The sequence below is a fragment of the Chelonoidis abingdonii genome, chromosome 2 (assembly GCF_003597395.2).
Source record: "Chelonoidis abingdonii isolate Lonesome George chromosome 2, CheloAbing_2.0, whole genome shotgun sequence".
NCBI lineage: Eukaryota > Metazoa > Chordata > Testudines > Testudinidae > Chelonoidis > Chelonoidis abingdonii.
The window spans coordinates 85,913,736-85,935,243 of NC_133770.1; the positions used below are offsets into that span (position 1 = coordinate 85,913,736).

Sequence of the window (21,508 nt, forward strand, 5' to 3'; positions counted from 1 at the left end):
TTGTTACATTCCTGATCAATTAGGGAACATGCTCGTTTAAAGTTGCGCAATGCTCCCTTATAACGTTGTTTGGCTGCTGCCTGCTTTGTCCACTGCTTGCAGGAAGAGCAACCTGTTGCAGCTAGCTGGTGGGGGCTTGGAACCAGGGTGGACTGGCAACCCCCCTATCAGCTCCCTGCTCCCCTAAATTCCCTGTGCAGCATCTGCCCAGCAGGCTACCAATTGCCAGCAGTTCAGCTGTTCCTCCCCACCACTGCCTGTGCTGCTCCTGCCCTCTGCCTTGGAGCTGCTCCCAGGAGCCTCCTGCTTGCTGTGCAGGGGAGAGGGGTAGTGGGGGGCTAATGTCAGGGTGTCCTCCCCCCACCTGCTCCTGTCCCCCACTTACCCGTTCTCCATATAGAGCAGAGTGGGACATGATAGGGCTCAGGACAGAGAGAGTTTGCTGACCGCAGCTGCTTTCTCAACTTCCTGATCTTTTTAAAGGCAATGTACTTAGAGTGGGGTCAGCATACGTAAAGGGGCAATGCGCATCTCTCTCTCCCACATACACAGGGTGTGTGTCTCTGTCTGCCATGCTGTCTCCTCTCCCTCCATTCGTACGGCCTTGTACAGTGTGAGGCTATGTTAACAACGTGTTAACCCTTGAGGGCTCAGCCGAATGCTAATTCATCATTTAGCAGTAAGGCATTCCTTGGGAAACATCTCTCCCTCTTCCACCCTCTAACTTCACCATCTCAACCAAGCTTCACAATCATCATTGCTGTGTACAGTATTAAATTGTTTGTTTAAAACTTATACTGTCTCTGTGTGTGTGCGTGTATGTGTGTGTATATATATATATACATAATTTTATGTCTGGTGAAAAAAATTTTCTTGGAACCTAACCCCCCCATTTACATTAATTCTTATGGGAAATTGGATTCACTTATATCATTTTGCTTAAAGTCACATTTTTCAGGAACATAACTACAACGTTAAGTGAGGAGTTACTGTAACCCAAATGTAAGCTGATGTGTTTTCAAAGCCAGCTGAGATTATGTTAAAGCAGACAGCTAGTGATAGAATATCTTCACGGAATCAGTCTCCTACAATGAATAGGAAAGTCTTGTTTTGCCTCAGCCTGTACTTTCATTATTATCTAGCAATCTGAGACAAATTTTTTTATTGTTTTTACCAAATTGTCCAGACACACTCATGGTTAACCAAAAAAACCACAGGCTGTTATCGTTGTAACCCTTTTCTCCTTCCACTTCCAATGTGTATTACCATCCCTTGTCAAGTTGTGTCTTAACTTGGTGCCTGATCCTTCAAACCCTACTGAGCGTATTGACTGCTACTGAGAGTAGTCCCCTTATAATCAACAGGTCTACTCTCCACAAGAAAGCACTATGCCCAACGGTAAGCATGTGCAGGATCTGTCCCTTAAATTGTAAGGTCTTTGGAGTAGAGATGTCTTTTTTCTGAAAAGCTCCACCATATGTTTACAGTGTTATAAAAATACTGATTAGCCTATGGTAGTGAGCTCTTCCACCAACAATGTGTTTTTAAATGAATAAGTTATACAGCTTTCTGGGTACATGATACAGTGAAAAATGTTAGATCTTTCAGCACAAAAGTTTAATATATCAGGGATAGGGATAAGACAGCTGGCTAAAGTACTCCTATATTTTATATACATCTGTGGGTTTTGTTAGGCAGCTGTTCTATGCAGTTAAGGAATTTATGCATTGAAAAATGTTCTGTTTTTCTATTTGTAACTCCATTTTGTGCCTTCAATAGATGTTATACTTATTAAATAATTAAATATTTCCATCCACCTCAGATTTGTGTTTTCAAATATTCTAAATCATTCAGATGCTGCCTAGATAACCTACCCGCTCTCTGGGGAGGCACCTCCTAGGCAACAGTTTGGATTGCAGAAGTGGAAGTGATCTTTCAACTAGAGCTCTCAGTTCACAATACAGAACTGGTTTACATAAAAAAATTTTTTTTCTTTTCAAAATTGACAATTTTTTCCATGGAAACTACTCAGCATTTTTCACTCATTTCTATACACAATATAGATTCTGTGTATCATTCCTTCAGCAAGGCTGAACAGACAAACAGAGATGCCAACCTTGCTCTGAGACTTCTAGGGACAGGGGCGTGTGCAGGAATTTAAATTTTACTGCTTTTCAGGGAGCACATTAAATACACACATTACACCCTGTCAACACATGCACACACATCATATGCAAAGAAATAAACATAAATATATTCACCATTTCAAGGAACTGTACCTTTAATGCACCTGGAATACAGGTTCCTTAACCTTATGAAGAGAACATATGCAAACCAAGTAGGCACACGTGTATCCGTAACCTCATGTTATGGGGTTACATGTATGACCTCACGGAGTTTGTGCACTGCATGTTAGGAGAAAAAAACATAGTAGAAAATTGGGGGGGTGGGGCAGAGAGCTCCTCCAGACACAGGGCCCATGTGCAGAGCCCAGAACGCCTCCCACCTTGGGGCTGTAGGGGGGAGACTGAGCTCAGCACCAGGGCCCAGTGGAGAACGCAGAAATTCTCCACCCCCAAGGCGCCGGCTAGGGGTGCAGAACTCCAGCCCCAGGGCTGCGGTGGGCAGAGCTCTCTTGCTCTCCCCGCCACAGCCCTGGGCAGGAAGAATTCTGCATCCACTGCCAATTATTGGTGGGGCCGTGCCCCTGCTTGCCTTCCCCTTGTGCATGCCCCTGTCTAGGGATGTTTATGAAGAAAATGAGGTCGCATGGACCTCTCTCAACCCATCTCCCCTTCTGCTGGAGAAAGGGGGACCTCTTGCTCCTCCCCTCCCCATCTGTGGCACTCTCAAACAGGGACACGGGGATGAGCAGCCCTGGGAAAGCTGCCCTTCTTTGCCACTGAGGGCCCTTAATTACCATGGCTGGGCCTGGACCCTCCTTCCTGGGATGATCCATCTCTTCTCCCTCCTCTGTTTTGTTCCCGCTCTTCGCTGCCACCGCCACTCCTCTTGCCCCTCCAACTTCTCTTCCTCCTCTGCAGTCTGTGCAGTGTGAGCTGAGCCAGAGGCAAACTAGTGAGTGTCAGCAGGAGTTGGGGCATTTGGTACCTACAGCGTGTTAACATAGTCCAGCAGGGTCCACCTGGGGCAGTTAGAGCGCAACACACAGCCTGTGACTTGGGTGGTGAATCCAGCAGTGCCCCAACCCATTCAAGATTGCCATGGCTTGCCTCCTATCAGACCCTCCCTGTGCAGTCTGTGCATGTACCACAGGGGCAGTGGAGAAGGCGGCCTCCTGTGGCACTATGCTGTTGGGGTGACGACTGACACACATTTTATTTATATATATTTTATGTATACAAAATGTGTGTGCCCTTGCAAAATTAATAGATCTAAGACTCAATTAGTAATTTCATAACTACATGTAGAAACTGGGAGAATTACGGGACATTAGGGAAGGCTGGCATTTCTGTTACAGAATCTTCTCACAGAGGTTCCCCCAAACTATGTCTCCAACTCATTCTGAGGGTGGCCAGGTTTACCTACCTGTGCTCCTCAGCTGAATGAGTTGTGGTTCCACTGCAGAACTCGGCAGATCCTCTGGAGTCTGCAAGAAGCGAGGACCAGCTGGGTGAAGACCTTCTGCACCCATATACCTTCCAACAGCTCCTGTCCTCCACTCCTTGACAGTCCAGCCTCATTGGAACTGCTCCACCAGACCCACATCTGACTGTAGTTCTCCTTGGATGCCCCTTTAAAGGAAGTGTTCTGCAGTGCAGAGGGTTGCTACAGCAAAAGCAAAGAGCTCTTCTGCTTTTACTGGGTAATCCTCACAGAGCTGATGCGGGAACAATGCCCCTTCTCCCCTTTCAGCCTCAGAATGGAAAGTGGATAGCTGAGCTCCATTTCAATGGAAGAGCCATTACATCTGCACACAGGGGAGAATTTCTGTTTTGAGAGATACGGGAATGAGGTGGGGCTTTTGTTTTAAGACCTCCACACAATTGACTGTGGTTATTCTGGCCAGTAAACCTACCACCTCAGGTTGTGATCCTCTCATTTTGCAAACTAAACAGAGCTGGATTTTGTCAGTAGCTCTCCAGGAAAAATTCAGTGCTGTAGGTAAGTAGGTAGGTGGTGCTCTTCGCTTGCCTCGTGCTGTTGAAGTTGTCACTTTTTGCACTAGCTGTTAAACCAATATCGTAATAACTTCTGGTTAGCAAAGACTTCCTTGTGCTTTTCATAAGGGTATAATCTTACCTTCAGTGTCCTGGGATGGCCCGGGAAGGTAGATGGGCTAGATGAGCTTAACTGGTCTTTCCTATGTCTAATGTCAATGCATGGCTGAAAGGTCTCCATGTATATAAAAAGAAAAAAAAATGATAGCAACATGCAAACAAGCCACAAAAAAGCATCGGAGTGTATTAAATGTGGCCTATGAGTGAGTACTATTAGGCCATTACCATTGCCTTCCAGGCATAACTTGATGCACTGGGAAACAATTCTGGAATGTGTGTGATAGTTCTTATTTACAACAGCAACATTCTATGTTCAACAGTGCCAATGGAAGCTCACAAAGGGAGCATGACCAAGACTGATCATTGGCCACCAGGCCATAGCAGCCACTGAACACAGATTTGTCACATCAGCAGAGTCTTCATAAAGCAAACTAGACTGGAAGTGGTCCGGAACCAGATTGTCTCATTATGACTCAAGCTGAAAAGCCACCAATACTTTTTCCTATAACGTTTCCTAGAAAGGTCCAGTCTAGAATTAGTGAGCATAGTGTCAGTCACGGTAGGTTTCATGAGCACATGGACTGCTTTTCTCAAGTGAGGTATTTATTTTCCTCATCAGTAGGGCTCCATGACTTCTGCAGGGGCCAGTGTGGCTGACCCCAGAACTGCCTTAGCAGCTGGCTCTAGGGCTAGCCACATTTGCTGCTGCTGGAGTGGCTCTGCAACCAGATGCTCTGGCAGCCCTGCAGCTAGCCGCATCAGCCACTGCTCAGGCAGCTCCCAGGACTAGCTGCCAGGAGCCGCCTGAGCAGTGACCAGTGCGGTTAGCCCCAGGGACTGCCTGAGCAGCATCCCCGGGCCACTGGTGCAGCTGCTGTTGCAGCCGCTGTTGCAGCCCCCAGCAGCCGGTGGCATGGCTGGGCTCCCCTGCAGCAGCTCCCCTGAATGCCCCCCAGCAGCAACCCCCTTAAGATTTAGTCAAGGATATTTTTAGTAAAAGTCCTGGAGGGGTCACAGCACCTGAATTTTTGTGTATTGCCCATGACCTGTCTATGACTTTTACTAAAAATATCCTGACTAAATTATAGCCTTACTCATCAGTAATGAAATGATCCAGCGCCTCTGGGACCTATACAGGCCCTGATGAGAATGGACTGAGGACACATCTTTCAATAGCTCGGTCCCCCCAGAGCGCTGTCCTACTTGACAAAAACTGGTTGGAACTATCTCAGATCAGACACAGGTACAGACCCTGCATCAGCAGTAGGTAGCAAGCCCCCATGCCTCTGATAGGATTAAGCGTAGCCACTCGTGTGAGGAAGCATGGCGTACGCCTTCCCGCCCAGGGGAGCTCTTGCTGGAGAAGGGCAGCGCTCCCCCGCGCGGGGCCAGCAGCCTCCCACTCGAGCAGGGCTTTAGCGCGTGGGCCCCACAGGCAGCCCCGAGTATTACGGGGCGGGGGCGGGTGACGCCCCCCCCCCCCCCCCCCGACAATGAAGCAGAGACTCGGGGGGCGGGAGCTCCATGCAGCCAGCCCCTCCCGCTAGCCCTGGCTTCCGCCAGCACCGACCCCGCGAGGGGAGCTCGCCGCCGGGGCGAGCCGTCACGTGAGCTCGCCAGAGATCCGGAAGAGCAGGCGGCACCATCACCGCGTGGCTACGGCTCCGGCGGGCTCGGCTTGCTGCGATGCTGGCCGGCTGGGGCGCCGCGTACTCGGCCGTGGCCGGCCTGCTGGGGGCGCTGGCCGCCTGCTCCGCTAAACTGGCTCTGGGCGCTGATTACCTGCGGGAGGCGTGTGCAGCTGCGGCCGGAGGGGAGGAGGCGGCCGCTGGCGCCTGTGTTTGGGTAAGAGCCGGGCAGCTGCTCCTTGCTTTGGCTGTCCACTGTGCGCCGCTTCCCCTATCCGGGGAGGGGGAGAAACCAGCACCTGTGTGATCTGCCTTGGAAGAGACACACATAGGGTGACCAGACAGCAAGTGTGAAAAATCAGGACGGGGGGTGGGTGGGGGTAATAGGTGCCTATATTAGAAAAAAACCCAACAATCCTGTCTGTATAACATCGGGCCATCTGGTCACTCCAGACACACATTCAGTGCCTGCACCTCCCTCCCCCAGCTGATCTCACTCCCAGGTAGGGTGACCAGACAGCAAGTGTGAAAAATCGGGAGAGGGGGTGGGGGGTAATAGGAGCCTATATAAGAAAAAGACCCCAAAATCGGGACTGTCCCTATAAAATCAGGACATCAGGTCACCCTACTCCCAGGGCCCCAGCACAGCTGTAGTTGCTCTCCCAGCTACACAGAGCCACGCAGTGCGCACCCATCCCTACGCAATCAACCACACAGTCAGAGCCACTCACCCTTCCTTGTGCCTCTGGGGAGCTCAGGCAAAGTTCTGATAAAACGTTAAAATACTACACCAACCCTTGCGTATGGCTTTGTCAGGAGCAGGTTAATATCCAAAGATCCTGGCTGGGAGTACGTACACTAAGAAGAGTGTCTAAATTTATAAATACCGGTCCCCTCTCCTGTGTATGTGCTTAGGGGGAAAGTTTTTCCATTACAAGGACAGGCCATATTTTGGATGAAGCCGTGAGCCATCCTTTCAAAGAGAAAAGAAGGACATTGGAAGACCCTGCAGTGTGCACCTTGTGTCCTATATTGCTGCCCCTAGTAGTTTTAGTCTGCATCCCTCTTCCCTTGTGAAAATGAAACTGACAAGAATTTAAGTATTAAAACATACATCTCAGTGGCTGCTGTCCAGGGAGAGCAGGTAGTGGATATCCAGGTCAAGACTTGGTGTTGACTGATGTGAAATAATCATGTGCATTTTTAAAATGACTATTTTAAAGAATTGGAAAAGAACAAACTGTTCCTGCACTAAGTGTCAAGGGGTAACTGTGTTAGTCTGTATCCACAAAAACAACAAGGAGTCCGGTGGCACCTTAAAGACTAACAGATTTATTGGGCATAAACCTTTAAGGTGGCACTGGACTCCTTGTTGTTTTTGTTCCTGCATTAAGTCATCCAGAGGTGTCAGTGGGAGACTGGGTAGAGTCTATATTACATACTGTGTGATGCGCAGGGGAAGGTTTGGAAGAAATGATGGCTTAGTGTTACTTAGAACATGTAACATACTTTCCAGAGGCGTAGAAGACATTTCACCAGATGATGATTCTTAGTTTTTGTCACAGAGCCGTCATCAGTGGCTGCATGGTATGTGTCCTGTTTCGTGAGAGCAGACAGTTAACAAAAAAGCACTCCTGTGGCTCCTCATTACCTCTTGTGGCTGATTTGACAGAACAGCTTACTAGCTCTGTATTGCATTGTATTATTGTGTATTATACTGTATCATAGATTCATAGATTGCAAGACTAGAAGGGACCATTGTGATCATCTAGTCTGACCTCCTGTATAACACAGGCCACAGAATTACCCCAAAATAATTCTTAGAGCAGGTCCTTTTAGAAGAACATCCAAGCTTTATTTAAAAGTTACCAATTTATGCTTGGTAAATTATTCCAATGGTTAATTGTCCTCACTGTCAAAAATGTACACCTTATTTCCAGTCTGAATTTGTCTAGCTTCAATGTCCAGCCATTGGATCATGTTATACCTTTCTCTGCTACATTGTTGAGCCCATTATTAAATATTTAGTCCTCAAGTGTAGATACTTATAGACTGTATTCAAGTGACCCTTTAACCTTCTCTTTGTTAAGCTAAATGGATTGAGCTCTTGGAAGTTACAAGAGCACATTTGCACGCCATTCATCATTTCCGACTTGAGTTCAGACTGTGGCATCAGTCCTAATTAGTATGAAAAGTCAACATTTCAAACTGATTTAGTCGTACAGTTACCAAAAAAAAGAGTGGGAGTCCCAAATTAGTTATGAACAAAATATTTTCACCACAGTAGTAGCTAGGAGCCCTAGTCATGGCCCAGGTGCTCACTGTGCTAGGCACTAAACAAACAGAACAAAGAGACAATACCTTGCCCCAAGAAGCTGATGAGAAAAGACAACAAATGGATCCGGATGGGGTGAGAGCAGGAAGAGTACAACTAAACAATGAGACAATAGTGGTTGGCATAATGGCTGTGACCACACCAGCAATTGTCAGGTTTTTTGTAGGCATCATGGCAAAGGAGAGTTCGAAGGAGGGATTTCAAGGAGAACGACAAAGTGGTTTTGCAGACGCTTAGAGGGATCTCCTCCCCAGTGTGAGAGGCAGTATGGGAGAAAGCAGGAAGGTGGTGGTTTGAATATTTATCGAGTAGGCAATGGAGTCTGATATCATTGGCCAGTCAGAGGTGGGAGTCGACATCTTGATAGTAGATGTGAAATGATAGATAGAGGAGGGATAGGCCATGAGGGGCCTTGAAAATGAAGACATTATAAAGTAGTAGTGCCCTGTTGTGTGCAGTGCTTTGCACAATAACATTTCCAGAGGGTGATGTCTGGGATACCAGAATTGACTCCTGTATGTTCCTGATATTGAGCTATCAAGGGATGTGGCCTAATGCCAGGGCTGGCTCCAGGCACCAGCTTATCAAGCAGGTGCTTGGGGCGACAACTCCGGAGTGGGGCGGCACTTTCAGGTATTCGGCTGCAATTTGGCGGAGGTTTCCTCACTCCCGCTCGGAGCGAAGGACCTCCCGCTGAATTGCCACGGATCACAATCACGGCTTTTTTTTTTTTTTTTTTTTGGCTGCTTGGGGCAGCAAAACCCCTGGAGCCAGCCCTGCCTAATGCAAAAAAGAATTAAGTGTTTTCACCAGAAGTGAAGTGTATACACCCACACTAGTGGGAATGAAAGCTATAGACAAAGGCTACAGCCTACAGCAAGAGAGAGGGATAACCCTGGGATAATTGCTGTAATCACTGTGTTTCTAGATAATGTTGGTACCCCTCTCTTTACTAAAGCTTTGTAATACATTCAAATAGTTATCATAAGTTCATGGGGTTCCTTAGTGCATCCACTCTGAAACCACTGGCTGTGGAGTTGTTCCTTCAGCTATTATGGCTTTTCTTCTAATGGTTCATACCTTTATGACAGAAAATAAATTGCTTATTTGATTATTTGCAGCACATATCTCCAGTGGCCGGTGATGGGACACTAGATGGGGAGGGCTCTGAGTTACTGCAGAGAGTTCTTTCCCACATGGCTGGCTGGTGGATCTTGCCCACAAGCTCAGGATCTAACTGATCGCCATATCTGGGGTCGAGAAGGAACTTTTCTCTGGGTCTGATTGGCAGAGACCTAGACCGGGTGGGGAGCTGGGCAGTTTGCCTTCCTTTGAAGCAAGGGGCATGGGTCACTGGCAGGTCTAAATGGTGGATCCTCTGTAACTTGAAGTTTTGAAATCATGATTTGTGGAGTTCAGTAACTCAGCCAGAGATTAGGGGTCTATGACAGGAGTGAGTGGGCGAGGTTCTGTGGCCTACGATGTGTAGGTCAGACTAGATGATCATGGTGGTTCCTTCTGTTCTTAAAGTCTATGAGGTCCCTCTTAGATGTAGCATCCTTACACCATTTCCTCAGTAATGCAAGGGTGATTTTCCTCTTAGATTAATGCCAAAATAATTCCTTATCATGCTGTACTGTAACTCAGCAATTCATAGCGCAATGTCGTTGTAGTTAACACAAGATTGACAAAGGCACAGCAGTAACTGTGAATATAAAGCCAATAAATAGGATCAAAAGTTTCTGGTGCCATTTTGATAAAACTGCACGAGGGAGGAAGCTAGCATGATATGGGAAATGGCCGCAATCCAACCCAGAATGTCCTTATTTGTAGCCTTTTTCCATAATTCTTCATGTAATTGGTGGATATTATTGCATTTTAAAATAAACAGGAAATACTTGTTCTGGTTCCTTTCTCTTGCTAACAGCTTTCTCTTCTCCTTCCAGTTGTTTTTCTCCTTCCTTTTCCTTTCGTTGAAAGAAAAACTAGATGCAGTTATTGATTTCCATCATGCCTCACCTCAGATGCTGTGTTCAATTTTGTTCAATGGTCTTGGGAATACTTCTCTGCATTTTGATTGTTTCCTTTTTAGTTACCACAGTATTTAAAAACACAGAAGTGTGTATCATTTCTGGTTTGTATTTGCATACACAGACAGTAAAAGATTATTTCTGTTTTAAATCAAGAAGTGAGGCTGCAGGTGTAGGCAATATGAAAAACCACATGGGGAGAATTGTTTAGTCATGCAGTAAACGTTATTGACAGATCCAAAATTGTACTTGTTGGATTACCAGTGCCAAGAGACCACAATTATTTTGCATTGTGTAAATAATAAATAATGAACAACTATGTATTATGAGGTTAGTGAGGATTTTAAAGCACACATTGAAAAGTATGTCAGAGAGTCTAGACACTTACACGGGATAGAGCAATTTGGTCCAAAGGAAAAACCACAAAAAACTGGACTGGACGTATCAGGCCCTATCTCAGGAAATGGGAAGTTCATCCTTTCTAATTATTGGAGCTGGTTAATTTTTTTTTTTGCATATCCTCTCCTACCCTTTTTTATTTTAAAAAAATATTCAAAATATGTCCAAATAAATCTGTTAGTCTTTAAGGTGCCACCGGACTCCTTGTTGTTTTTGTGGATACAAACTAACATGGCTACCCCCTGATACAAAAAATGTTGATTCTCTGCATAATGACGGGGGGGGAGAATTAAAAATGTTGACCAGTTTTGCTAATTATTTGAAGCAGGGGTGATCAACAAGTCTGTTTTGTGCAGTGGATGCTAAACGCTAGGTCAGGGGTGGCCAACCTGTGGCTCTGGAGCCACATGCTGCTCTTCAGAAGTTAATATGCGGGGGTGGAGTGGTGCCCACTGCCTCTGCCACAGGCCCTGCCCCCATTTCACCCCTTCCCATCCCCTTCCCTGAGCCTGCCGTGCCCTCGCTCCTCCCCTTCCCCCACAGAGTCTCCTGCATACCATGAAATAGCTGATCAGGAGGTGTGGGGAGGAAGGGGGAGGCGCAGATCAGCTGGGCTACTGGTCGGCGGGAGGCGCTGGGAGCGGGATGGGGGTTGGGGCTGGAGCAGATTGGGGGGCTGATGATGTATTACTGTGGCTCTTTGGCAATGTACATTGGTAAATTCTGGGTCTTTCTCAGGGTCAGGTTGGCCAACCATGTGCTACTGTAGTTGTCAGTGCTAGGTGCCACTTTGTAAAATACCTTATTTAAGCTAACCTTAGCCATACCTGGCAGAGCATTAAAGGATCTTCTGATGAACACATCTGGTGTGTATAAGCAAGCTCTGTAGCCAATCCATATCTGGTACAGAAGTGCGTGACAGTTTTTATTCTTTAAAAACAAGTTGTTTCTCCCAATTGCCTGTTTCTAACTCCATCTTGAACAAGAATTCTGAACCCAATTAATCTTTTTAGCTGTAACAATAACTAGTGGACCCATGAACTGTCTTGCCAGTGACTGGAATTGAGCAGTAGCACAGTTCTTAGCCTTATATATTTCAGAATCTCAGGGCATAGGCACTGACATCATGGGTGCTCCGGGGCTGGAGCACCCACGGGGAAAAATTAGTGGGTGCAGAGCATCCACCAGCAGCCAACCTCCCCTCACCTCCTCCTTCCCCTCCCCCTGAGCACGCAGCGTCCCTGCTCTACCGCCTACTTCCCAGCAGCGGGGAAAGGTTCCAGCAGCCGGCCGAAGCCTTTCTCCTCTGCCTCCCCCTTCTAGAGTTTTGCCTGCTGCCAGAGTCTTTCACTGGTGGGGAAAGGCTCTGGCAGCTTCCTGCAGTGGGGACAGGCTCTGGCAGCGGTGAGGCTGGGGGACGCTATACTGCTAAAAATAGCGGTGTAGACGGGGGGAGGCACTGCTTGGGCAAGTAGAGAGCCATATACATATTCACAGGGTTCAGGCATGTCACCTAAGCAGTGCCTCGCCATCTTTGCTGCCATTTATACCCGTGCAGGAGGGGCGTGCAGTGTATGGACTCTACATGGCACCGTATGGAGTGTGCATTGTAGACGTACCCTTAGAATCAATTTTAGTTCTGCATTCTCACCCCAACAGCGTCTGTACCACAGCTATAGGCATGGGTGGCGGGTGGAGCCCCGCTCTGGGGAGGCTACCCCCAAGCTCTGCCCCTTCTGCCCACACCCTCCCCACGGCCGGAGCCATGACACTCCCTGTGCACCTCCCACCCCCTCGGCTATTGGAGCCCCAGGCCAGCTGCAGCCCCGAATGCCCCCACACACATGGAGGAGCTCCAGCCGGGCTGGCCAAAGCCCTGAGCCAAGCCTTTCCCCCGCCCAGAGGAGCCCCGTCTGGGCTGGCCGAAGCCCTGAGCTGATCTTCCCCCTGCCTGGAGGAGCCCAGGGCTGGCTGCAGCTGCACCGTGCTGCTCCTCCCCAGACCCAACCCACCCAGTGCCCAGGGGAAAAGTGCCTATAGAAGATGCTTTTCGATATGCCCCATGCAGGTTCCGGGGCGGCTGAGGAGGCAGTATGTGCCTCCACTGCCCCAGAACCTGCATGGGGCATAATAAAGCAAAAAACTTTGCCACCAAACCCCACAACCAGGGTCCTCACCAAAGGCAGAGCCTCTCCTGGCCTGTTATACCTGCTGCGCATGGCCATAGGCAAGTGGTATAGTTCTTGCTGACTTCAGGGGGCTGTGTGATAAGAAAAATCTACAGGAACTGAGGATGAATGTTAAATGTCAACCAGTATTTACAGGTACCTGGAAAGTTGTACCTAATGCTAAACATAGATTAGTGCTTTGAAGGGGTTGTGGTTTGAATTTAATGTGAGGCAAGAGATTGTAAATAGCCCCTCTACCCCATTTTCATTGTGTTTTACCTCTGTTGGGACAGGAGAGAGGTCCTGGAATATTTAAAGTATAAATTCAAATAAGGTCCAGCTCTTAAAAACTTTCTATCCAGTAACCGGGGTGGCTCCAGGCATTTTGCCGCCCCAAGCACAGCAGCCAGGCTGCCTTCGGCGGCTTGCCTGTGAGAGGTCCCCAGTCCCGCGGATTTGGCGGCAGCCTGCGGGAGGTCCGCCAAAGCTGCGGGACCAGCGGACCCGCCGCAGGCATGCCACAGAAGGCAGCCTGTCTGCCGCCCTCGCGGCAACTGGCAAAGCGCCCCCCGTGGCTTGCCGCGCCAAGCACATGCTTGGCGTGCTGGTGCCTGGAGTTGCCCCTGCCAGTAACTTTTGATTTATTAGGCTGAATATTCAAAACAGTTCTTAGAAACAAGATAAGATCGCTCCATTTTTAGAAACAAGGAAATGCCTTGGTCCTTTCTTGTGAAAATAAATGGTAATAACAACGAAACAATTATTTCTATAGCAGCACAGGTGTACATGGCATTTTAGAGACTTATTACAGGGGTGGGTGGGTGAGATTCTGTGGCCTGCATTGTGCAGGAGGTCAGACTAGACGACGATAATGGTCCCTTCTGACCTTAAAGTCAGTGACTCTAAAGTCTAGGCTTCAGTGTGCCTGATTCTGCAAAGAGTCATTTCCATAAGACCAAAAGGGGACCATTGTGATCCCCTAGCCTGGTAATGAGAAGTACTTTTGCTATAGGCGCATCTTGTTAGTCTCTTTTAAAATATAAAAATAATATGTTGAATTTAATTAAAATGTAAAGGTTGGGTTTTTATTTCTAAATCCCGACATCCCCCCACCCAACAGTAACACTATACAGAAATGTAACACCACCCTGAGAAAGCGGAGACTGTCCGATACAAAGGGGCAGAGGGCCAGGCTATGAAGAAGGGTTAGCACAAAGGGAAGCAAATACGGCACTGTCAGGCCCATCCCAGCGCTCACTGACCCAGGACAGAGCAGAGAAGCCCCAAGAGGCAGGTGGCGTCTGAGCACAATCCCCGCTCAGGACAAGGTTCACCAAAGAAGTGGTGAGTATGGAGTGGGAGGGCTCATCCTGTTAAGGACTTTAAGGGAAGTAATTTCAAAAGTGCTCAGCCTTAGCCTAACTCGGCTTCCGTTGAAGTCAACGGAGCTTTACCACTAACTTCAGTGGGAACAGAGTTAGGCCAGTGCTGAGTCTTTTCAAAATCTCACCCTAATCACCTACAGTCAGCCCACTGGGGGACAGTGTAAACAATGGAGCAGAGGTGTAAACTGGCTCACTGGGGTTGAGTAGACGTGAAGTTCCATTCCCAACAAGCTGTATTCAAAGACCTGCTATAAAGTCAAATCAGGGCCCTAATAAGAAAAACTTAAAGAATTAAGAGTCTCTGAATTTACTGTGTGGGCCATTGTCTTTAATCTTGACCACCAGGTATTGTGTCACAAAATCCAATTGCCTTCCCAGGCTGGCAGTAAACAGTTTGTCCCTACCATGAACAAAGGCCTCCTTTGCTATTAAGGCACCTGAGGGTGAGGCAAAGCATAGTTAATCCCCATGGAGAAGGCAACTCCTTCAAGTGTGTTTGTTCAAAGGCTCATGCATTGATATCAATTGAAAATTGATCTCTTTTAGGTATTTAGTTGGATCTAGCATAAAGGTATGTATGATGAAGGCTTGGCCATTAATCTAATGCACAGGGAAAAAAATGTTTTTTCCTGCTCTCAGGCACTCAGATGTTTGCAGGGCTTGTTTTCCATTTCGGTTTCCTCCCTCACCTCTCCATATCCTTTCTTCAAGGACATAACATAGAGCAGATCATGGCATGAAACGCGGGTATATTAATGGGGGAAGGGGGAGATTTGCAAATAATATACGGTTCTTAAACAAAAGAAAATTGCAGCCTTTTTCCAGACCGAGGCCCTGATCCTACAACGAGCTGTACACAGACAGAAGGGCCTGTTCACCCAGAGCTCGTGTCAGGATCACACCCTGGGTTCTATTTCTAATCAGACCTGCAGGTTCATTTTGTTTTAGAAACTTGCTAGTGTTGGAAGATGCTTGAATTCAGCAGCTGCCGGATTGCACTTGGCTAGTTGCCTGCAGCACAGAGTTCTCCCTGGAGCGTGCAGAACCATTTACAATAGAACTTAGTTCTCTGAAATGCCTCTCAGCAGAAACATGATTTGCCCCTGCTCTAACGTCTCCCTACAAACGCTGTGTCAGAATAGCTAACTGGAGGGTAGGAGGGAGCATTGGTTTCTATCTGATTTTCATATCATGCTTTGGGCAGATTCTGGATCAAATTTAGCCTTTCCTTAAACAAGCACAACTGCAGGGTTCAGTGCGCTCTCTTATGCCAGGACTGAATGTGGTCCATTGTGTGCCGCAGGAAATAAGTGGTTTAGATGCATTGAAGCTTGAATCAGAGGGCCTTCTAGATGGTTTTGTCTTCCTTACCAGTATAGGACCATTCGCGTATGTTTTCCATACAGTTTGTAGTCTGAGATAGCCAGACGGACAGGATTTTATTGCATAATCTATCAGTGAGTCATCCTCCATCTGTGATTGTTACATCCACATTCTAGTTGCTTCCTTCTATGGTGGCGTTGGTTGTCCTCTGCAATTTAGTATGCCAGTTTAGTATGTTCTTTTACTCATTTGTTTAGTTTGAGACACACAATTATATGTGGCTCATTTCCCTCTTCTATTTTAAATGTAACATAAAGTGGGGAGATATTCAGTGGTCATGTAAAGTGTTGATTGACATCCACAAAGGTCAAAGTCTTTGTGTGGTACAGCACTACAGGTAGCAGCAGTATAAGCTCCCCTACAACCACGCCTTCTCAGTATTGTTCTGCAGGATCCACTGCTAGCAAGGCAGAAGTTCACTCTGCGGGACCATTCAATCTTTTTGGCTGTTCTGCTGAGGATTCAGGTTGTGGGGGAGATTTGGTGGAGCAGCCTTCTGTTCTCTAGGAATTGTGGAAGACCAGCTCATTTCAGATTGGTAACTGAGCAAATGGTCAGAAGGTAATAACTTATACTCACTATAGGCCTGAACTGAAATGATGTCCTGAACAGCTGCTGAATACTGCTGATTCCCATGAACAATGAGCTATCTAGTCTCCTTACAGCTTCCTTCATTATCACTTGTGCAACAGCAATAAAGAACAAGCATCTCCGTATGCCAATATTCCTCTGCCTCTGCTCCAGTGACACCCCTCACATCCACATACAGCAGCAACAGCAACTGGTAGATGGGCACAGGCACTCGGTTTCCTTTCTTCTCCTCACAACCCAGAACAGTCAATCTGGGGACTGAGATTTTGCAGAACTTTGGCCTCTGGCTCTCCTTTGGTAGCCTGAAGTTCAAAGGCTGAGAGCAGATCTCTCAGATAATGCATTTCTAAGGATGTTCCAGCAAGGATGGATCCATTTCTTAGGGAATTTTCCTCCATAATGCAGTCTCCAGTCCGTCCCCCCCAACTCCCACCCCAGGAACTAGAGTCTGACCACAAGATAAAGAACATGTGGAGCTTGGATGCAGTTGGAGGGTAGGTGATTTTACTTCTCCGGGAATGTAGCCAAGGAAATTGATAAACTGACATTCTCTGAAGCCCCAAGTCTGTTCAGAAGCTCAACATCTCCTATAGGATTATGTGCTCCATCAAATGATTTTGAAGCTAATAGGAGTGGAGGGCGCTTGGTATCTTGTAGGATCAAGCACTTACTGAGGGATTCTCCTTCATTCAGTGGTAGGTGGTAAAGAGAAGAGCAACTGTTCTGTTTTCCCACTTGTCCTTTTTTTTTCCCTCCCTCCAAATTTTCTCTCTTTAGTGGTGAGGGAAAAAGCAGGGCATTGGTTCCTCTAATGTATCATCCGTTTAAAATGTCAGAACAGTCTTCATAATTTGCCTCCTTTTTATACGGCATATTAGTAAATGTAGAAACACAAGAGTTGAGATTTCACAAAATAATGTTTGTAATTCAGGTCCAGGCCATTTCACAGCTTGTGACATTTTATTTTGCGTAACGTGTTTGCAGAATAATTGGGAGAGTCAACTGTCAGTGAAAAAACATCTGTATTTCTACCACCTCCCTTCTGCAGTTACACGTGGTGCTCAGAGTAGGATGCGTCGGTCTGGTGTTTGTATGCAATGCTGTTATGTGGACCTTCTTTGCAAAAGCCCTCCACTACGCCTCTTCCTCAGCGACCGCCACGGTGACAACAACAGCCTCCAACTTCATCTCTTCAGTGAGTAGAACTGAGTTCATAGATTTGAAGGCCAGAAGGGACCTCTGTGACGCTGGAATTGCCAGACTGGATCAGACCCCCTGGGGTCCATCTGGCCTAGTATTCTGTCTAACTGTGGCCAGCATCAGATACTCCAGAGGAAAGTGTAAGAACGCCAGATTAGGCAGATATGGGATAATCACACCAATGATCATCTTGTCTGATCTCCTACATGACACAGGCTGTAGAATTTCTCCTAGTAATTACTGTAGGGGAATTATTCTTCCCTAACTACATAAGCGAATGCTATCTTGCTCAATGGCTTGTGATTGGTTTAGTGTTTATCATAATTTTCTGATAGGTTGAAACAGCCTGGCCTTGTCTTTGTGCATGCTTAAGAATTGGAGAGGAGACACACTGTCAGGGTTTTGCTTTTACTTTGCACCACTCTTTAGCAAGCCCCAAGCCAAAACCATCATGCCTTTAGGAATATGAGGTGTTTTACATTAGCCCCTGCTTACCTGTAACTCTTCAACTGACATATTGATCTCTTTTCCTACTTTAGATCACTGTTGTCCAGTTTTTAGCACTATGGGCTTGATCCAAAGTCCAGTGAAGTCTTTCCATTGACTTTAGATCAGTCCCCTTGTTTCCAGGAAGATATTAACTGTAGAAAATATTCAGAGATGACCAGCAAAAAGATCAGGGTCTGCAGCACTGATTTGCAAGGAAGATTTAAAACTGCTCGTTTGGTCAAGAGATGACTTAAAATCAGGGATCGGCCAATGGGGGCTTCAGGAAACAATGTGGGCTGAGGGATGTGCTGGCCACCGCTTCCTGCAGCCCCCATTGGCCTGGAGCGGCGAACCATGGCCCGTGAGAGCCGCGATCGGCCAAACCTGCGGGCGTGGCAAGTAAACAAACCAACCCAGCCCGCCAGGGTGCTTACCCTGGTGAGCCGCGTGCGAGAGATTGCCCATCCCTGACTTAAATATTAGAAGTAACATTCTGGGCCCACTGAACAAAATGGGTATTTTTCCAAGGATAGAGAGGAATTTAGGGACTATAAGTAAGAGTAATGGGATAAAATTAAGAAAGAGAAAATTAAAATAAAATATGAAGAAGACGTTCCCATCTTAACCTGCAGAATAGTGTTTCAGGGTAGTCCCATCACTTGGGACACTTAAGAGAAGGCTTGGAAGGATTCGATTTTTATCAGTAAATGTCAATAAACGTCAATTTCACCATACACACACGAACCACTGAAACATATTTCCATCAGGGATCATTAAAATTTACAACTAGGCAAAGTAAGAAGAATGCTGCTTGAGAACATATTAGACTTTGATGGAAAGATATTTATTTTGTATATTTTGACATGTGATATTGACAGTTGTGTGTTTTAATAATTATAAAACTTTAACTGTTTGAATCTCAATATCTGTTTTCATTAAATAATTGTCTGATGCCCCTTAATTTCCCTCAGCTGTGAATATTTAAATTGGAAAAAATGCTTAAAAGTCAACATTATCATTTGTCAAAATTATAATAAAACCAAAAATCAGCATCTGCCAAGTCTCTTTTTTTACTGGGCTGGACAGAGCAACAGGGACCAATCCTGTGTTGGCTGTAAAATGGATTAGGTGACCTGGTAGGTCTTGTCCAACTTTAACTCCGGTGATTCTAAGTAACAGTAGATGTTCCTGTTGGTGATGGTTGCAGTAGTTTCGTTAGGCAGGCTTTATACTAGGAATCACAGGTCAGATCATCTAGTGGTGTAATTCGGCATAGCTCCACTGACTTCAGTGGAACTAGGCCATTGTACGCGCCAGCTGAGGATCTGTCCCTGGCTTTGTACTGGAGAAGATTTTTTTTTTTTTTGGCAACTCTGCCTTGTGAATGTATTTCTCTTTCCTTCCCTCAGGCTTTCCTGGGCAAGCTGCTCTTTGGAGAGACTCGTTCACTCTTGTGGTGGGTAGGAATCAGCGTGACACTCTGTGGACTCCTGCTGCTGCACACAGCTTCACCTCACACAGAACAGCAGCATTCTGAGAAGAAGGACAAATAGAAACGAAACCCACTGGATGAGTTTGTGTCAACAATCTAATGAACAAAATCAGCCTTCAGGCCTTTCTGCTGTAGGTGGGTGATGCTCCTGCAGACTTGCTCCTTGGATGATTCTCCCCTGTATGTTGCTGTCATGGTTACAGGGCAAACTGTGCTTTGACCTTTTTTTTAACTCCCTCCCCTTAAGTGATAGGCCTGACTGCCTGCTCCTCATTCCGGGTGGAACTATGCAGGCCAGCCACTCTGGCTCTGGGTCTCAGACTCCTTGTTTCTCAACCACGTGATCTGAGGCCCAGTTGAGTTAGGCATCTGTAAGCCTTTTTGCTCTGGGGACCTGCGATCAGCAAAGTGGTTAAAAGTGACTCAAAACAGCTTCAAAACAATGCATCATGTATTCCTTCCCACAGAGCAAAGGGTACAAACATTTAAGGGCTACATGCAGATTTCCCTTAGCCTAAGCCTTAATCTTTCCTTGCCAGCTTTCATGTGTCTCAGCCAGGCCTGTCGTCTCTGTCTACATTGGGAAAAGCTGACTGCCCCTGCTGCAATTGCTGTGTCTCTGTGTCCCCTTGCCAGCCTGTCAGCTTTCACTGACACTCCCAGGGCAGCCTCTTGCCACTCCTGCAGCCCTCACCCTTTTTTAGGCCTAGGGTCCTCTAATGTTTAGTATCCTCCTCTTGATCCTAGGCTTAGCCTTAGGAACAGCAATCTAGCCTGGCTGGAGTCTTCTAGGAGTTATTCCCCCAATAAACAGCTTTTCTATTGCTTCCTCAGAACCCTCATCTATGTTATTGTGTTACCTGTCCTGCCTGGGTCCTCTAACAACCCTTTTGCTTTATTCCATGGTAAGCGACCCGTCATAAACACGCACAGCCATGCACCATATTTATAGAAAATAGAACAGCTGTTTCCTGGTTGCATTGTCTGTTTAGGACTGCAGAGACTGTGACAACAGGGCTGGATTAAGGTGAACTAAAGCATTTGTGCTGTACCATGAACTAGAACAGCACAGAAACTGTTTAATTTCTGTATGCTGTGAGGCACCTAGCACTCTGTTCTTGGTAAATAGTATGTGCCACAGTGTTGGCAGGTGGCTATTCATGGAGTCAGGTGGGAACTCTTGTCTCTCCAAGCCAGTAGTACAATTCTTGAAGCTATTCCTGTTTTACATTTCAGCAGGCGAAGGTATGATACTGTGTATTGAATCACTGGCCCAAACTCTGCTCCTGTTTATTCCTAAACTCTTGGATGTCACTAGGGTTGCGTGGATGTACTTGAAAGCAAGATCTGGTTAAGAGTCTGTAGAGATGAAAGAGACCTGTTAATTCATCTGCTGCAGTCTGTTCACTGACCGGGCTGGGATTGTTCCCTTAGAAGCTCAGCAGAGGATACCTCACTGCTAGGAAGATTTTTCTGTATCTTTCACCTAAATATTCCTTGCATTCTACGAGCCCCAGTCATATCTCTGTCCTATTCAACCCACTAAAAAAAATTCCTCCCCCTCCAGGGTGTTTACATTCTTCACATATTTATAGCCTGTTATGTCTCCTTCATTTTGTCAATGCTTTACCAAGTTATATACATTTAAATATTTCTTTTTAAACCAATCCCACTAGACTCCACATCAGTTTTGTTGTTGAACTTCTTCAAATATGTCAATACTGTATCTGTCTCATAAGATGCCCTGATCTGAGAATGATATTCCAGGCGTAGTGACATCAGAGCCTTGTGGACCGTGACTGTTTTTCCTTTCTCTGACAATAAAGCTGTTTTGGGTTTTGGAAAGAATGTTAAATGTTCACGGTGGTGTCCAGGTCCATTTTCTATGGGTCAATAAGTTTACTTTGCCACTGGAGTGGATTGCATACAGGTCAGAAACAAAAACAAAAATGGAAAACAAAAGGGGTGAAATGGACAAACTTGGATTCCTTAGTATTTCAGTAAATATTCATAGACTCGTAAGAGTCTATGGTCCCTGTAAGGGCAGGCCATATTCCTTCAGAAAGGAAGGAGTCAATGGAAAGTCAGAGGAGTCACTGGAGCCAGTGCTTACGGGATATGAAATTGATACAGCATCTGCCTTTTGGCATAGTCTCTGGACCAAAAT

At 46.4% G+C, this 21,508-nt stretch overlaps 1 protein-coding gene across 1 annotated transcript; it reads left to right on the forward strand.

The window, feature by feature from the left end:
* The first annotated feature begins 5,722 nt into the window (after nucleotides 1-5,722).
* On the forward strand, nucleotides 5,723-21,200 carry TMEM42 (transmembrane protein 42). The gene is made up of 3 exons (XM_032782482.2): nucleotides 5,723-6,086; nucleotides 17,209-17,355; nucleotides 19,259-21,200. The coding sequence occupies exons 1-3, from the start codon at nucleotides 5,928-5,930 to the stop codon at nucleotides 19,400-19,402; spliced, it is 450 nt and encodes a 149-aa protein (XP_032638373.1). The 5' UTR covers nucleotides 5,723-5,927; the 3' UTR covers nucleotides 19,403-21,200.
* Nucleotides 21,201-21,508: the final 308 nt, after the last annotated feature.

Coding starts and splice junctions, on each gene's coding strand:
- TMEM42 (XM_032782482.2), top strand. CDS start 5,928: ATGCTGGCCGGCTGGGGCGCCGCGTACTCGGCCGTGGCCGGCCTGCTG. Junction 6,087..17,208: donor CCGCTGGCGCCTGTGTTTGG/GTAAGAGCCGGG, acceptor TCCCTTCTGCAG/TTACACGTGGTGCTCAGAGT. Junction 17,356..19,258: donor CCTCCAACTTCATCTCTTCA/GTGAGTAGAACT, acceptor TCCTTCCCTCAG/GCTTTCCTGGGCAAGCTGCT.